Genomic DNA, 15,586 nt, shown 5'->3' with positions numbered 1-15,586 from the left:
CTGAATTGTTGACTTCTTTAAGTTCTGCATTTCACATGACTGTTTACAGCAAAACAATAGCTTTGTTATGAAGCCTTAATTAGTGACAAAACAGGACATAAAATGTGATGAGCAAATCAATAAATGACATGGTTAGTTGTTGATCCTGAGGATTAATGAAGGAGATCAGCAGACCTTAAGATTTCCTGCTTTGATGCAAGTTGTTATTTTTTACACGTATGTGTTAAAGTGTGAAACATTCAAAAGTTAACAAAATTCTCCCTCCAGACAAAAATAAAATGTAGAAAATGTTCGGTGTGCTCAAATGTGTGTCAAATAACTTGTTTCTTTATGCACAAAATATTCTTTTATCTTTTTTTTTTTTTAAAGACAAAATTAGGCTAAACTTTATTTTAGAGGTGGAATAAAACAGAATAAGAAATGAGGAAATGTGGCGTGTCCTGTATTTGGCAGCCGGATTATAAAACAGTCTTTATAGATGAATAAACTGAAGACAATCTACAAGCTGCTGGTTTACAAGCTAAAAGTACAGAGTTCAACATTTTTATTTTTATTTAATTTGTTCACGGGAGCTTAAACAAAGATGAAAGAAATCTGTGTAAAATAGAGCATATTGATGTGGTCATGTGAAAACTTCTGACTTTAGTTTTGGTGATATTCATGTTGTCAATTAACTGTAAAGGATTACATCATTATGTTTAGAGTAACTAAACATGTGGATGTCATTTATTATTTCAGGCTCTGTTGCATCACAGTGGAAACCTCCACATAGATTTCACCAAAAATGTCCCACAGTTAAATATTAGCCAATTAATTTATTCAGTGTTTTGACTGAATCCCTTTAAATGTATCAGACACTTCTCCCTCACAGCAATTAATCTAGTTTCTCTACATGTCAGCATCAAAAACATATGAGTGATATTATTCCAAACTGTATTGCTTTAGAAATGTTGATCTAATTTACCAGTTAAAGCCCCTGAGTGTTGAACATTTATGACGTCGGCACCATCTGGTGGTCAAGAAGAGACAAGAACGCAAAAAAGTGACACAAAGAGTCATCTAAATGCCGGGAGACGGGGAAAAAAAGATGCATTCATTGAAAATTAGATGATGTTCATGTTTTTAATTCATTGTAAAGATTACATAGTTATGTTTAGAGTAACTAAACATGTGGATGTCACGTTTTTCCACACAAAAACAAACATATTGTGATGTGAATGGGCTGATGAACTGAATGGACAACAGGTGTGCCTGATTGCGGGCTTGCTAAGTACATTTATTTCGATAGTTATTGTGTTCTATGTTTAGACGTGTTTTAATAGTGGGGAGGGATAGCAGCTGGGGAGATCAGTCACGATCCTGAATCTGGAGCTGTTACCTTAAAGTGGTGACTTGTGGGTTGACCAGTGTTAAATTGCAGTGCCTCCAGTAGAGGGAGATATCGTGCCGTGTCCGAGGGGTGTGCCTTAAGCTTGTTGTCTAGCCCTGTGTTAACTGTGATTTCACATCTGTAAGAGCTTTGGATGCTCAGTGGACTTGCAGGTCCCTCCGCGTATCCCTCCTCCCTTTTTATGAATTATTAGGTTTTGATAATAAAGATTGACTATATTTGGTATACATCTGTATTCTGTTGTTATTTGAAGGTTCTGACTTAGTGGCAGTGTTTTTCCTGCCACATGCAAACGAAACCCATATTTATTACAATATATAGCCGACTGTATGTATAGAGAAAGTGAAACGAGCACATCGAACATCATTCACTTTAACATTTCAAACTCACCAGATGCTCACAAGATGACACCAAAGTGAGGTATGTTCACATCCTGTTTACAAGTAAGTACATTTACTCATGCACTGTAATTAAATACAATTTTGATGTATTTTTATTTTACTTGAGTATTTCCATTTCATACTTGATACTTCTTCTCCACTGAGATACTTGTATACATTTATCTGACAGCTGGTGTTACTAGATACTCTAAAGAACAGTATAAAGTAGTTATAATGTGCTTGACCTCCACCAGCTGTGACATCTAAATGCTGTTTACGTGCTAAGCATCAGTTATATTCCAATAAATAATATTATACTGTATATACAGCGGGTAAAATAAGTATTGAACACGTGGAGTAAAATAAGTATTGAACATTTAGCTGATAATACTTTTTTACTTTTACTTGAGTGACATCTTGAATGTAAGACCATGCACCACTGCTTCCTGACTTATTTAGAGAAACTGAACTAGATGAACTAAAATAACTTCACTTATGTTTTATAGTTTGTTCACAGGCTGCAAAATAAATATGAAATGTCAGTTGTGTCGCTGCATCAATCAGTGGAATACTTTGAAGTGAACTATACTGCAATATTTACCTGATTTGTTTCAGCCAAAAGAGATTTGATCTGCTAGTAAAGATGATTTTATATCACTTTCAGTTCTTCTATCTACTTGTAAAGGTGTGTCTCTGGGATAAGGTGCTCACTTCCTGATGAAACTGTCACAAGAGACTGAGGGGTTGGACCAGACTATAAAAGAAAGGTTTGGTCAGAGTCGACATCTTCTCTCTCCAGTTCTCCTCTCACACAGTTGTCATTTTCCATCCGTTCACGATGCAGTTTTATGGAGCGCTGATCCTGCTTATGACTCTGTCTGCAGGTAAGAACATCTATCATGAGCTATTCATGTGACTTGGCTTATAATATAATAATGAAAATGATGGAACTATTTTTATTAACAGATCAGTTCAGATCTTTCATCTGCAACACATCCAGATGTTGTGTAATCCTTTCTGGTTTTTTTGTTGAGGAAATTCATATTTCGCAGTTTATTTGCACGTTTTTTTTTGGTAAAAATGTGTAAAACAATGAGCATTGAAATATCCATGTGTGACGACATTCTGTCTTTCTCTACAGCATGTGCATTGAGATGCTACCAATGTTCAGGGGCAACCTGCACAGACAAGATAACTTGTCCGGACAATCCCCCTGCCCCCTTTGACCGTTGTGCCACCGTTGATCTGAACGGTGAGTTGTTCTTCCACGTCTCATATAAACATTTCAAATCTGTCAATCTGAGCTGAGATATCGCTGTACTAAACGCCTGGTGGCTTTTATTGTAGTTGAGACTGAGGGTTTTTTTCTTCATGTCTTGCAGGTGTCATCGGCAAGTCCTGCATGAACAGTAATTTGTGTAATGGCCCCATAAAGTGCTGTAGCACAGACTTGTGCAACAGCGCCGTACCCACTGGTTCCAGTGTCCTCCTCCTGCTGGTGTCCTCAGCCATCATCACAGTCTTCCTCTGAGGCTCTGCAGCAGCTACAGCTTCACTATATCAGTCTCCTTTAATTACCCAATTTGTAACTCTGGGAGAATAAACAAAATGTTGACATGTTAAATCTGTGAATGACTGCAGGTCAATATTTGTAATAAAAAAACACAATTTGATCGATCACTGAATTGTTGACTTCTTTAAGTTCTGCATTTCACATGACTGTTTACAGCAAAACAATAGCTTTGTTATGAAGCCTTAATTAGTGACAAAACAGGACATAAAATGTGATGAGCAAATCAATAAATGACATGGTTAGTTGTCGACAAGATGTCGACTCTGACCAAACCTTTCTTTTATAGTCTGGTCCAACCCCTCAGTCTCTTGTGACAGTTTCATCAGGAAGTGAGCACCTTATCCCAGAGACACAAGTCTCTAAACTAAATTTTTTGTTCAGAGTCGCTTTGGTTTTGAAATCCTCCCTTTTTTTTAAGGTCTGAAGGTTGGCAAGTATGGCTGGAATGGTTTCAGGCTGATGAAGGGGAGATGAAACTAGAAAATGCATTTCCTGCTGAAAATGCGTGGGAAAGCTGACAGATGAAATTTATTGCAAAGCATTGCTGAATATGCAGAAATGTGAAATGACTTGCCTAAAAATGTTAAAGCTCAAATGCATTGCACTGCACTACTGAAAACCCTAGAAGATGAACTGGCAGAGTTGGAAGCTGAACTGCATTAGCTAAAAAAGCTAAGAGCTGAAATACATTACTAGAAAAGCTGGAAGCTAAACTGTAATACTGTCAAACGTGGTAAATTTGAATTTTTTTTTTGGTACTGGCAAACTTCACATAATTGAAGGAAGGATGAATGGAAAAATGTACCGAGACATTATTGAAAAAATCTGCTGCCATCTACCAGGGTGATGAAGATGAAACGAGGGTGGACATTTCAGCAAGACAATGATCCCAAACACACAGCCAAGGAAACTCACAATTGGTTTCAGAGAAAGAAAATAAAGCTGCTAGAATGGCCCAGCCAATCACCTGACTTGAATCCAATTGAAAACCTATGAACAAATTAAATTTAAAATGAAATGATGATCTCTGTACTTTTAGCTTGTAAACCAGCAGCTTGTAGATTGTCTTCAGTTTATTCACCTATAAAGACTGTTTTATAATCCGGCTGCCAAATACAGGACACGCCACATTTCCTTATTTCTTATTCTGTTTTATTCCACCTCTAAAATAAAGTGTAGCCTAATTTTGTCTTTAAAAAAAAAGATAAAAGAATATTTTGTGCATAAATAAACAAGTTATTTGACACACATTTGAGCACACCGAACATTTTCTACATTTTATTTTTGTCTGAAGGGAGAACGTTTGTTGAGCTTTGAATGTTTCACACTTTAACACATACGTGTAAAAAATAACAACTTGCATCAAAGCAGGAAATCTTAAGGTCTGCTGATCTCCTTCATTAATCCTCAGGATCAACAACTAACCATGTCATTTATTGATTTGCTCATCACATTTTATGTCCTGTTTTGTCACTAATTAAGGCTTCATAACAAAGCTATTGTTTTGCTGTAAACAGTCATGTGAAATGCAGAACTTAAAGAAGTCAACAATTCAGTGATCGATCAAGATGTAAAATGTAGAAAATGTTCGGTGTGCTCAAATGTGTGTCAAATAACTTGTTTCTTTATGCACAAAATATTCTTTTATCTTTTTTTTTTAAAGACAAAATTAGGCTACACTTTATTTTAGAGGTGGAATAAAACAGAATAAGAAATGAGGAAATGTGGCGTGTCCTGTATATGGCAGCCTGATTATAAAACAGTCTTTATAGGTGAATAAACTGAAGACAATCTACAGATAAGCTGCTGGTTTACAAGATAAAAGTACATAGTTCATCTTTTTATTTTAAATTTAATTTGTTCATAGTGATCAATTGGATTCAAGTCAACTGATAGGCTGGGCCATTCTAGCAGCTTTATTTTCTTTCTCTGAAACCAATTGTGAGTTTCCTTGGCTGTGTGTTTGGGATCATTGTCTTGCTGAAATGTCCACCCTCGTTTCATCTTCATCACCCTGGTAGATGGCAGCAGATTTTTTCAATAATGTCTCGGTACATTTTTCCATTCATCCTTCCTTCAATTATGTGAAGTTTGCCAGTACCGAAAAAAAATTCAAATTTACCACTTTTGACAGTATTACAGTTTAGCTTCCAGCTTTTTTAGCAATGTATTTCATTTCTTAGCTTTTTTAGCTAATGCAGTTCAGCTTCCAACTCTGCCAGTTCATCTTCTAGGGTTTTCAGTAGTGCAGTGCAATGCATTTGAGCTTTAACATTTTTAGGCAAGTCATTTCACATTTCTGCATTTTCAGCAATGCTTTGCAATAAATTTCAGCTGTCAGCATTCCCACGCATTTTCAGCAGGAAATGCATTTTCTAGTTTTATATCACTTTCAGTTCTTCTATCTACTTGTAAAGCTTTTTCTCTGGGGTAAGGTGCTCACTTCCTGATGAAACTGTCACAAGAGACTGAGGGGTTGGACCAGACTATAAAAGAAAGGTTTGGTCAGAGTCGATATCTTGTCGACAACTAACCATGTCAACTAACCATGTCATTTATTGATTTGCTCATCACATTTTATGTCCTGTTTTGTCACTAATTAAGGCTTCATAACAAAGCTATTGTTTTGCTGTAAACAGTCATGTGAAATGCAGAACTTAAAGAAGTCACCAATTCAGTGATCGATCAAATTGTAAAATGTAGAAAATGTTCGGTGTGCTCAAATGTGTGTCAAATAACTTGTTTCTTTATGCACAAAATATTCTTTTATCTTTTTTTTTTTAAAGACAAAATTAGGCTACTCTTTATTTTAGAGGTGGAATAAAACAGAATAAGAAATGAGGAAATGTGGCGTGTCCTGTATTTGGCAGCCGGATTATAAAACAGTCTTTATAGATGAATAAACTGAAGACAATCTACAAGCTGCTGGTTTACAAGCTAAAAGTACAGAGTTCATCTTTTTATTTTAAATTTAATTTGTTCACGGGAGCTTAAACAAAGATGAAAGAAATCAGTGTAAAATAGAGCATATTGATGTGGTCATGTGAAAACTTCTGACTTTAGTTTTGGTGATGTTCATGTTGTCAATTAATTGTAAGAATAACGTCGTTATGTTTAGAGTAACTAAACATGTGGATGTCAAGTTTTTCCACACAGAAACATACAACAGGTTGCAACAACCATTTCGTTTTCTTCGGCAGTTTTCACAGTTTTCACTGTTAAGAGAAATATTTCCCTTTATTATTTCATTATTGCATCACAGTGGAAACCTCCACATAGATTTCACCAAAAATTTCCCACAGTTAAATATTAGCCAATTAATTTATTCAGTGTTTTGACTGAATCCCTTTAAATGTATCAGACACTTCTCCCTCACAGCAATTAATCTAGTTTCTCTACATGTCAGCATCAAAAACATATGAGTGATATTATTCCAAACTGTATTGCTTTAGAAATGTTGGTCTAATTTACCAGTTAAAGCCCCTGAGTGTTGAACATTTAGGACATCGGCACCATCTGGTGGTCAAGAAGAGACAAGAACGCAAGAAAGTGACCTCAAAGGGTCTTTCCCATTTGTTCTTTTATACGGCTTGACTCCTCTCCTCGTGTCTTAGTCCCGCCCACGGGAGATGCGAACGGAGGAGGCGAGGAAAAGACTCGAGGAGAGAGGAAACAAGGAAATATGTTTTTAGAGACATGAGACGTCGTTTCCTCTGAAGCGTCACGTGAAGCGAAGTCCGTTTCTGATGACAGCAGCAGCTGATCACATCTGGATCAGCTGTCAGTCGGCTTTAACAGCTGTAGAGACCTTAGATGGAGTTTATGTCTGAACTGATCTAATAATAATAAAGACACTCAGTTCTTCTCAGTGGCAGAGCAGCAGTGTTTCCTCTCTGTAGCCTGTTATCTGTTTAACAAACACCTGCACATGAATAACAGCTGCAGTCTGTATTTCTACTGTGGACTGAGTCCTGCTTAGAGTACCAGGAACCATCTCTACTGGAACAATAACTTTATATTATTTATTCATTATTAGCGTCTGTAGTTATTGATATTCTGACAGTAGAAGTTATGTATTAGGATGAATGTTTCAGGGAAAATGTAAATAATGTAACTCATATCAAACCCGACGTTCAGGAATTATCAGCCTCATGTGACTGAATGGAAATGACTTAAATGATGTAAAAGATGTAAAAGACAAACTCTCCTTCTCTCTCTGACTTTAACTGGATCCTTAATAAAAGTGAATGAGTGAAATAACAGATCATCAAAAGAAAACTCTTTCTAATAAATGAAAGTTATTTGAGGTCTGATAGTTGTCAGCTTTTATAAACCCCTTTCAGTGTCAGACTCCTTCAGTGACGGTGTGAGAAGCAGAGATACTGCAGGTCCTCCTGCTGCTGGAACACCTACAATTAACACTGGTTATAACTAGAAGGTGAATCAGAAGACAACTAAACAATAAAACGTTTAATCTGTGATCTGTCTTCACTCCGGTATAAAACTCCAGTGATGTTGATGTATCAGATCAAACCGATCAGCAGCAGCGTCGAGGATCGAGGAGGCTTGCCGGTGGAGCTATGAGCGAGGATACACCAGTGTATCCTCCACGGAAGTCTTTTACCGACCGACACGCCCCCTTATTGGATATCAGTTACTAATTGGACGCTGCTGCCGACCGGACTGATCTGATAACATTACCTCTCATCATCACTGGAGTTTTATACCGGAGTGAAAACAGATTACAGATTAAAAATGTTATATTTTAGTTGTCTTCTGAGTCACCATCTAGTTATAATCTGTGTTAACTGAAGGTGTGAACAGTGTTGGATTTATTATGTACAAGAATGCTTACAATAACCTGACTGTTGGATTTGTTATGAATAGAGTGATTGTGAGGAAAAGGGAGGTGGCAGGTGCTGTTTTCTTTTGCAAGGTCAAGGAGAGGACGGAGTCAGAAGGAGATAACGAAGAAGAAGACATGCAGCAGAAACATCACATGCCATAACTCATGAATATTAATATTGTGTAAACCATAAAATGCTGGATCAGGGATAGCTCGGGGTTCAGACTTCACGAACTGACCCATGCACTGTATGTTGTCAGGGACACGTAGACTGGATCCAGATATCTGTATACTCTTTTATTTTACTTATGCAACATTAATTGTTCGGAATAAATTGTATTATTATGCTTTAACCCGTCTGTTTGGAAAATCTCTTTGTCATACAAGATTAACCAGCACGTAACTGGGCCTTGACCTCTCGGAGGTAGAAGGCCAGTTCCTTCAATTGGTGACCCCGACGTGATCTTCGGCATTGAGAAGCGTGTCCAAAGGACGGACAGACCGGCGAGAGAGAGAAAGGGATCCCTGAAATCTTAAAGGTAAGCAGAACCTGTTGTATCGAACTCTGCAAATTGGCTTACTCTAAATTATCTCTCTTGTTGTGCTGAATCTCCTTTGTAGTGATAAATGTTGCAAGAGTAAAGACCTTTTGGTGAAAACTAGGGGGAGGAAGCTGCCCTTTTGGTAAAGACTAAAAGGAGGAAAGCTGCCCTTTTGGTGAAAACTAGGGGGAGGAAGCTGCCCTTTTGGTAAAGACTAAAAGGAGGAAAGCTGCCCTTTTGGTGAAAACTAGGGGGAGGAAGCTGCCCTTTTGGTAAAGACTAAAAGGAGGAAAGCTGCCCTTTTAGTAACGAAAACTGGAAGGAGGAAAGCTGCCCTTTTAGTAGCGTGTTGAAAACTGAAAGGAGGAAAGCTGCCCTTTTAGTAGCGTGTAAAAATAGCGCTTGGAGCGCCTGTATGAGTGTACATTAATAACTAGTATTCAGAGGAAAATTAAAACTTACTGTTGATACTGGGCCAACATCGCTGGAACATCAAAGTGTCCAGTAGAAGCTTATGTTGGTAGGATCACAGCGAGGGGCATAGCGACCCATTTACTCTGAATCTAGTTACTGTCATAAACTGAATAAACCTGTGTGAAATAGTACTGGACAGAATGGACGGAGAATTTGACAAAGACTGTGAGGAACGGGGTGGCTGTGGGCCTCCCCGTTTATCATTTGGACAGCAATGGGTTAAAGTCAGGACCAATGTAATCTGTACATTTGATCCCAAGACTAGAAATAAAGAGACTCAAGACCTAGATGAGTGGTATAACATGACAGTGAAGGAAGGGCATTTTCCAGCCACGGGAAGTGAAGCCAAATTCATGCCAGTGATGAGAGCATTAATACAGGTGGTTCATAGAAAGCTGCTGCAAGCAGGACAAGACAAAGAAAAGGGACATATGTTTGTAAGGAGGAAATTGAGGAAGAAAGAAGACGAGTTGGCAAGTAAATTGGTAAAATATAATGTGATACAGATGGCTGCACTATCAGCCTTAGGCAGCCAGACGAAAGCCACCCACGCAAAAACCGCTGAAGCAAAACCACTAGTGAAACCCTCACCCAGTCCTAGCGCACCCCCACCACCAAACCCACATACTAGCCAGCCGCCACATTACATGTCCCTCCATCAGCAGTACCCACCTGGCCCACATCCCAACCCCCCTCCTTATCCTCCTCCTACCCCTAGTCCGGTACCAACCCCACAGGACAGTGATTATACAAACGAAGTTATGGCACCATTGTTTCAAGTGTTAGGTGGTACTTTGGAACTTTAACCCCTACGCTACCTCCTTCGGTAATGCTATTAGACAAAAGTATCCCATACCAGCGGGCAAGCTCCACAGCTTGGTGTTTAAGATTAAGAACGGGGAGAGCGGACGCACGTTCATAGAAAGAGCAAAGACAGAGTGGGCGGGGGCTACGAGGGTGAACCCAGATAAAGAATCACAGCAGCCTCTGTTCAGAATAGCTCTGTTAAAACATGCTCCGGAAGGAGTTAAGAGAAAGATGCAAGAGAATCCAGATATGGCAGGGGCAAAATCATCAAGATGGGAAACACATTTCTGCCATCATCAGGATGCAGAAACCAAGGAGGAGGAAGAGGAAAGTGAGTCATTAAAAGAGATGGTAGCTCAGTTGACTAAATTACAGTTGGCAGATGCACGGACTCGTGCAACAGATAAGAAAAAGGGAGGGAAAGAGAAAGATACCCAGATGGCTCAAATTGTAACACCAGCTCCAGCCCCGCCACAGAATCCTTATCCACTGCAGGGCCCGCCACAGGCTATATATCAACCCCAGTATCATGTTCCTTACCAAGCTGCCCCATATCAGCAGCCCCCTTATCATGGAGGACGGAATAGAGGCAGAGGGAGAGGAGGAGGAGGCAGGGGGAGGGGGTATGCCCAACCAAGAGGAGGCAGTTGTAACATCTGCGGAAACCCGGATCACTGGGCACGTGACTGTCCTCAGAAACAACAACAGCAGATGAGAGGGCCTCCACAGCAGTCATATCAGCCAACAATACAGACTCTACCAAACCAACAGCTAGCTCCAATGCAGGCATACAGCGGGTACTCTGCGCAGGGACCTCCACCTGGTCCATATACACCAGGAATGTTCCCATAGGGGTGCCCGACGGAGATGGAGGGGCAGGGGCTGGCAGAGCCCTGTCTCCAGTTGACAGTGAACGGAAAACGAAGATGGTTCATGGTGGATACGGGAGCACGTTACTCCACCTTAGCTGAACCTATGTGTTCCCTTTCCTCTCACTATGTTTCCGTTTTGGGATTTTCCGGCACTGAACAAAGACTGCCTTTTACTGTTCCACTTCCTGTCCGGCTTGGGAGACAGGTGATGGAGCACCCCTTTTTGTATGCACCTGATTGTCCACGTGATCTCCTGGGAAGAGATGTTTTGGCAGCACTGGGGGCTTCTGTACATTGTTCACCAGAAGCTGTGATAGTGAGTTTCCCCGGAGGAGAAGAAATGGTGTGCTCCTCCCCCTCCAGTGCTGATCGCATGTGCATGTTGAGTCCTGATACCTCACCTGATGCCCCACCACCCTGTGCGGACATATATTGGGCCCTGCTAGCCGACAGAAACCCTCTGATTGACTTTTACAACATGTGGCAACCATGGATTAGGGCTCTACACCCTTACCTCCCTGTTCCCGATCCTCCCCACTGCACTCTGAATTATGACAGAAATAATGATCTTACGTGTCAAGATGAGTTCCAACAAAATCTGTTAGATACAACCTGGGGGATAGGAGTAGGAGGTGTTTATCCATCTCAAGCAGGAAATGGCAGAGGCCGCAGCACTCGCTCTCCCAGATTACTCTCAACCATTCCATCTGGATGTCTCAGAGCAGCTTAGTACAGCCCATGGTGTCTTATATCAGAAACACAGAGGAGATAGGAACGTATTGTACTATTGTAGCATTTTGCTAGACACACAAGAACAGAGAGCCAGCCCCTGTGTCAGATATGCAGCTACTCTGGCAGAAATTGTAGACAAAGTAGGTCATATAGTCATGCACCATCCTCTACAGATTCTGACCTCTCACAGCACTGTAACATATGTCACATCCTCCTGTTTCACTCTCACCCCCCTCAGACAGACCAAGATCTTACAGGTACTCTCGAAACCACACATCTCCTTTGTACATGAGGGCTGTAATATGGCTGACAATATGACTGATGGCGAGAAACACTTCTGTGCAGAAAAATCGCTGCCCTTTGTAAAACTAAGGCTGGACTTAGAAAACTCCCCTTTAACGGAAACTGACCTTAGCTTATTTACAGATGGTTGCTGTTTCCGTCATCCCACCGAAGGGTTAAAAGCAGGTTATGCTGTGGTGTCTATGAATACAGCAAAAGAGGAACCATGTACTCTCGATCACGGTCCTCTTGATGGGAAACAATCTGCTCAGGCAGCAGAACTTACGGCTGTAGTTTGTGCTCTGCGGTTAGCGGTAGGGAAGGCAGTGAATATTTTCACAGACTCTGCGTATGTGTGCAATGCAATTCACAGAGATATGTCTGGCTGGGTACAAGCGGGTTTTAAGACTAGTCAGAATAAACCTATGGCTCATGAGGAGTTGATGAAAGAGTTGTTGGAAGCAATCCAGTTACCACAGAGGGTAGCTGTGATCAAAGTGAAAGGACACAGTCAGGGCTCTGACTTAGAGAGTATAGGAAACGAAGCAGCTGATGCAGCTGCTAAAAAGGCGGCAGGGTATTTACCTACTATGATGGTCATGACCACGGCAGATCTCGGTTCTGAGATAACTGATTTCTCCATTATACAAGCTCAAGAATCTGCCACAGCAGCAGAACGAACCATCTGGGAAGATAAGGGAGCTATAGAACAGTTTGATGGTATATGGTATAACGGAGATCAAATAGTTATGCCCCCCTGTTGGATGTCCTCAATACTGACTCAGACTCATGGACTTGACCATAAAAGCCACAAACAGATGTTACGAGATCTCCGCCACTGGTGGATTCCCCGGAAACATGCTACTATAACTGACTTTTTGACTAAGTGTGACGTATGTAGTACATGTAACATCAGACCTACCATCACTCCTAGGGCAGGAAAACATCCTTCTCCCACTGCCCCGGGACAGGAAATCTTTATGGATTTCACAGATATGGGAGTAAGGGCTGGGGGGAAAAGATTCCTCCTAGTAATTGTGGACGCATTTTCACGTTGGGTGGAGGCCTACCCTACGGGAAAAGAGGACGCAAAATCAGTCATTAAATGTCTGGTGAATGAGTACATTCCGAAACATGGGTTTCCTAAATTGATCAGGTCAGATAATGGTTCACATTTCAAAAATAAAGACCTGCAATCTGTTGAAAAGGCTCTGGGACTACAACACAAATTTGGCACTGTGTATCATCCACAATAACAGGACTCACACCATTTGAGCTTACGTGTGGCCGACCTTTCCCAGGGCCGTCCCAAAACCCCTCTCCCCTTCCTGACCTCGATTACAGACCATACTATTTGAAGGTTAATGCTCTTGTGTCAGCTCTCTCCTATACAGGTGACAAACCTGTCACCCCTGTCACAGAGGACGTTCCAGGACCTGACCCCGGACCCCCGGAACACCTTTGGTTGAAGGTGTTAAAGAGGAAGTGGTCGGAGCCACGTTGGACAGGCCCACACAAGGTTCTGGCCAGAACTGCAACAGCTGTGCAGCTTGCAGGAAAAGAACTCAACTGGTGGCACCTAACACAGTGCTCCAGCAGCAGGACAGGACCTGAAGCAGAGGAGGCAGCCCCACAAGGAGCCCAGGCTACGTGAAAAGAGGGTCACGTATAATTTTTTATTTTTCATATACTGTATAAACTGTGACTGTGATGAGATACACATAAGGGAAAGAAGGTTACAAGGTCTTGCCTGTATTTACAGTTAAATCAGGCTAACATGGTTGTTTAGGTGGACTCATCTAGGTGGTTTTTGAAAAAACATTATATATCACATTGTATTAAAAATTGTTGCTTAGAATAAATGCTAAAATAGACAAAAATAGATAAAAATAGATAAAAAGAGAAACCAGGGGTGGGGAGAATACACCAGAGAGAAATTTCACTTCCTTTCCCAAACCAGTATAAAATAGGACCACCCAGATAAAAGTTTTTCAGTTGCGCGCAGGAAAACAAACTAGAAGCATCATGCAGTACGGCAAACTGCTAATAGCGTTTGTTGTAGTATCTGTGTTTATCTCTCTTGTCCTCTTTTTTCTGGACAATCCTCGACCAAAAAAGGAGAAGCCAGAAGGAACAGGGAAGAATGTAACGATTAAACTAACACCAAACGACACCGAGGCACATCAAAATCGCACTGAAACCGTAAATACAACTGCACTCTGCTAAAACTAGCTAATCACAAGTAACTCTTTTTAACAATAGACAATGCTTTCACTCAGAAGCAGGGTGGAAGGTGTGGGCTACAAGGGGGGGAAGGCTAAACCAAGATTATAAAGAATGATGTAGTGAGGTAGCTCCCCTAATGAATATAAACTAGCTGACCAAATAGCTGCAGGTTTTGAAAACATACCTCTAATAAGTGCTCTGATCCCTATCACTCCTAACAAAAATGTTGACCGCATTAACTACATCCACTATAATGTTCTCCGTTTGACTAATTTAACCCGTGATGCAATTGCCGGACTAGCTGAACAAATGGCTCCTACGTCACTGATGGTGATCCAAAATAGAATGGCATTAGATATGCTGCTGGCAGAGAAAGGCGGTGTATGCTCAATGTTCCAAGACTCATGTTGTATTTTCATCCCTAACAATACAGCGCCGGACGGGACTGTAACTAAGGCGCTAGAGGGGCTCCGGACGCTGTCTGAATCGATGCACGATGACTCAGGTATCAACAGCCCCATTAACGACTGGTTAGACCGTACCTTTGGGAAATGGAAGTCCATGGTGGTATCTCTATTCTCCTCAATCCTTACTGTGTGTACATGCTTAGTATTATGCGGTTGTTGCTGTATTCCATGTATTCGCCACCTCACTGAGCGTGTGATTATTTCTGCTGTGCAACGAAAGCATCCGGATGCACCTCCTTCTTATCAGATGGCCATGTTCCAAGCTGAGAGACAGGGTCTCCTGGAAATGGTGGGGGATAGTGAAGATGTTGACCCTGAAGAGGTTGTGTGATGATGCTTATAATTAATACATCTGTACGTAACATGATGATGCTTATAATTAATACATCTGTACGTAACATTATCTATGCTTATAATAAATATATCTGTATGTAACATTATCTGTAGGTGAACTTAGTTAAGTTCAAAAGAGGGTCTGTTGGATTTATTATGTACAAGAATGCTTACAATAACCTGACTGTTGGATTTGTTATGAATAGAGTGATTGTGAGGAAAAGGGAGGTGGCAGGTACTGTTTTCTTTTGCAAGGTCAAGGAGAGGACGGAGTCAGAAGGAGATAACGAAGAAGAAGACATGCAGCAGAAACATCACGTGCCATAACTCATGAATATTAATATTGTGTAAACCATAAAATGCTGGATCAGGGATAGCTCGGGGTTCAGACTTCACGAACTGACCCATGCACTGTATGTTGTCAGGGACACGTAGACTGGATCCAGATATCTGTATACTCTTTTATTTTACTTATGCAACATTAATTGTTCGGAATAAATTGTATTATTATGCTTTAACCCGTCTGTTTGGAAAATCTCTTTGTCATACAAGATTAACCAGCACGTAACTGGGCCTTGACCTCTCGGAGGTAGAAGGCCAGTTCCTTCAACAGCAGCAGAAGGATCTGCAGTAGCTCTCCTTCACACACCGTCAGTGAAGCA

The 15,586-nt window shown here is 40.8% G+C and overlaps 1 protein-coding gene and 2 long non-coding RNA genes across 3 annotated transcripts; 2 read left to right on the top strand and 1 right to left on the bottom strand.

The window, feature by feature from the left end:
- Positions 1-2,492: 2,492 nt before the first annotated feature.
- Positions 2,493-3,455, top strand: LOC141769882 (lymphocyte antigen 6B-like). Its single transcript, XM_074639382.1, has 3 exons — positions 2,493-2,654; positions 2,912-3,022; positions 3,153-3,455. Exons 1-3 carry the CDS (start codon positions 2,609-2,611, stop codon positions 3,299-3,301), a joined length of 306 nt encoding a protein of 101 aa, XP_074495483.1. The 5' UTR covers positions 2,493-2,608; the 3' UTR covers positions 3,302-3,455.
- Positions 3,456-8,357: 4,902 nt separating this feature from the next.
- Positions 8,358-13,722, top strand: LOC141769885 (uncharacterized). The gene is made up of 2 exons (XR_012594344.1): positions 8,358-8,728; positions 13,278-13,722. It is a non-coding gene; the product is annotated as an uncharacterized LOC141769885 (long non-coding RNA).
- On the bottom strand, positions 8,735-9,215 carry LOC141769886 (uncharacterized). Its single transcript, XR_012594345.1, has 3 exons — positions 9,089-9,215; positions 8,947-8,978; positions 8,735-8,913 (listed from the first exon to the last, which is right to left on the bottom strand). It is a non-coding gene; the product is annotated as an uncharacterized LOC141769886 (long non-coding RNA).
- Positions 13,723-15,586: the final 1,864 nt, after the last annotated feature.

The sequence above is a fragment of the Sebastes fasciatus genome, chromosome 6 (genome assembly GCF_043250625.1).
Source record: "Sebastes fasciatus isolate fSebFas1 chromosome 6, fSebFas1.pri, whole genome shotgun sequence".
Classification (NCBI taxonomy): domain Eukaryota; kingdom Metazoa; phylum Chordata; class Actinopteri; order Perciformes; family Sebastidae; genus Sebastes; species Sebastes fasciatus.
The sequence above is the reverse complement of the archived record's forward strand: the minus strand, read 5'-3'. Positions and strand labels throughout refer to the sequence as shown.

Bases quoted from the DNA above. Each gene is read 5' to 3' on its own strand.
- LOC141769882 (XM_074639382.1), top strand. From the start codon at position 2,609: ATGCAGTTTTATGGAGCGCTGATCCTGCTTATGACTCTGTCTGCAG. The intron at 2,655-2,911 runs GTAAGAACATCT...CTTTCTCTACAG, and splicing joins GCTTATGACTCTGTCTGCAG to CATGTGCATTGAGATGCTAC. The intron at 3,023-3,152 runs GTGAGTTGTTCT...CATGTCTTGCAG, and splicing joins TGCCACCGTTGATCTGAACG to GTGTCATCGGCAAGTCCTGC.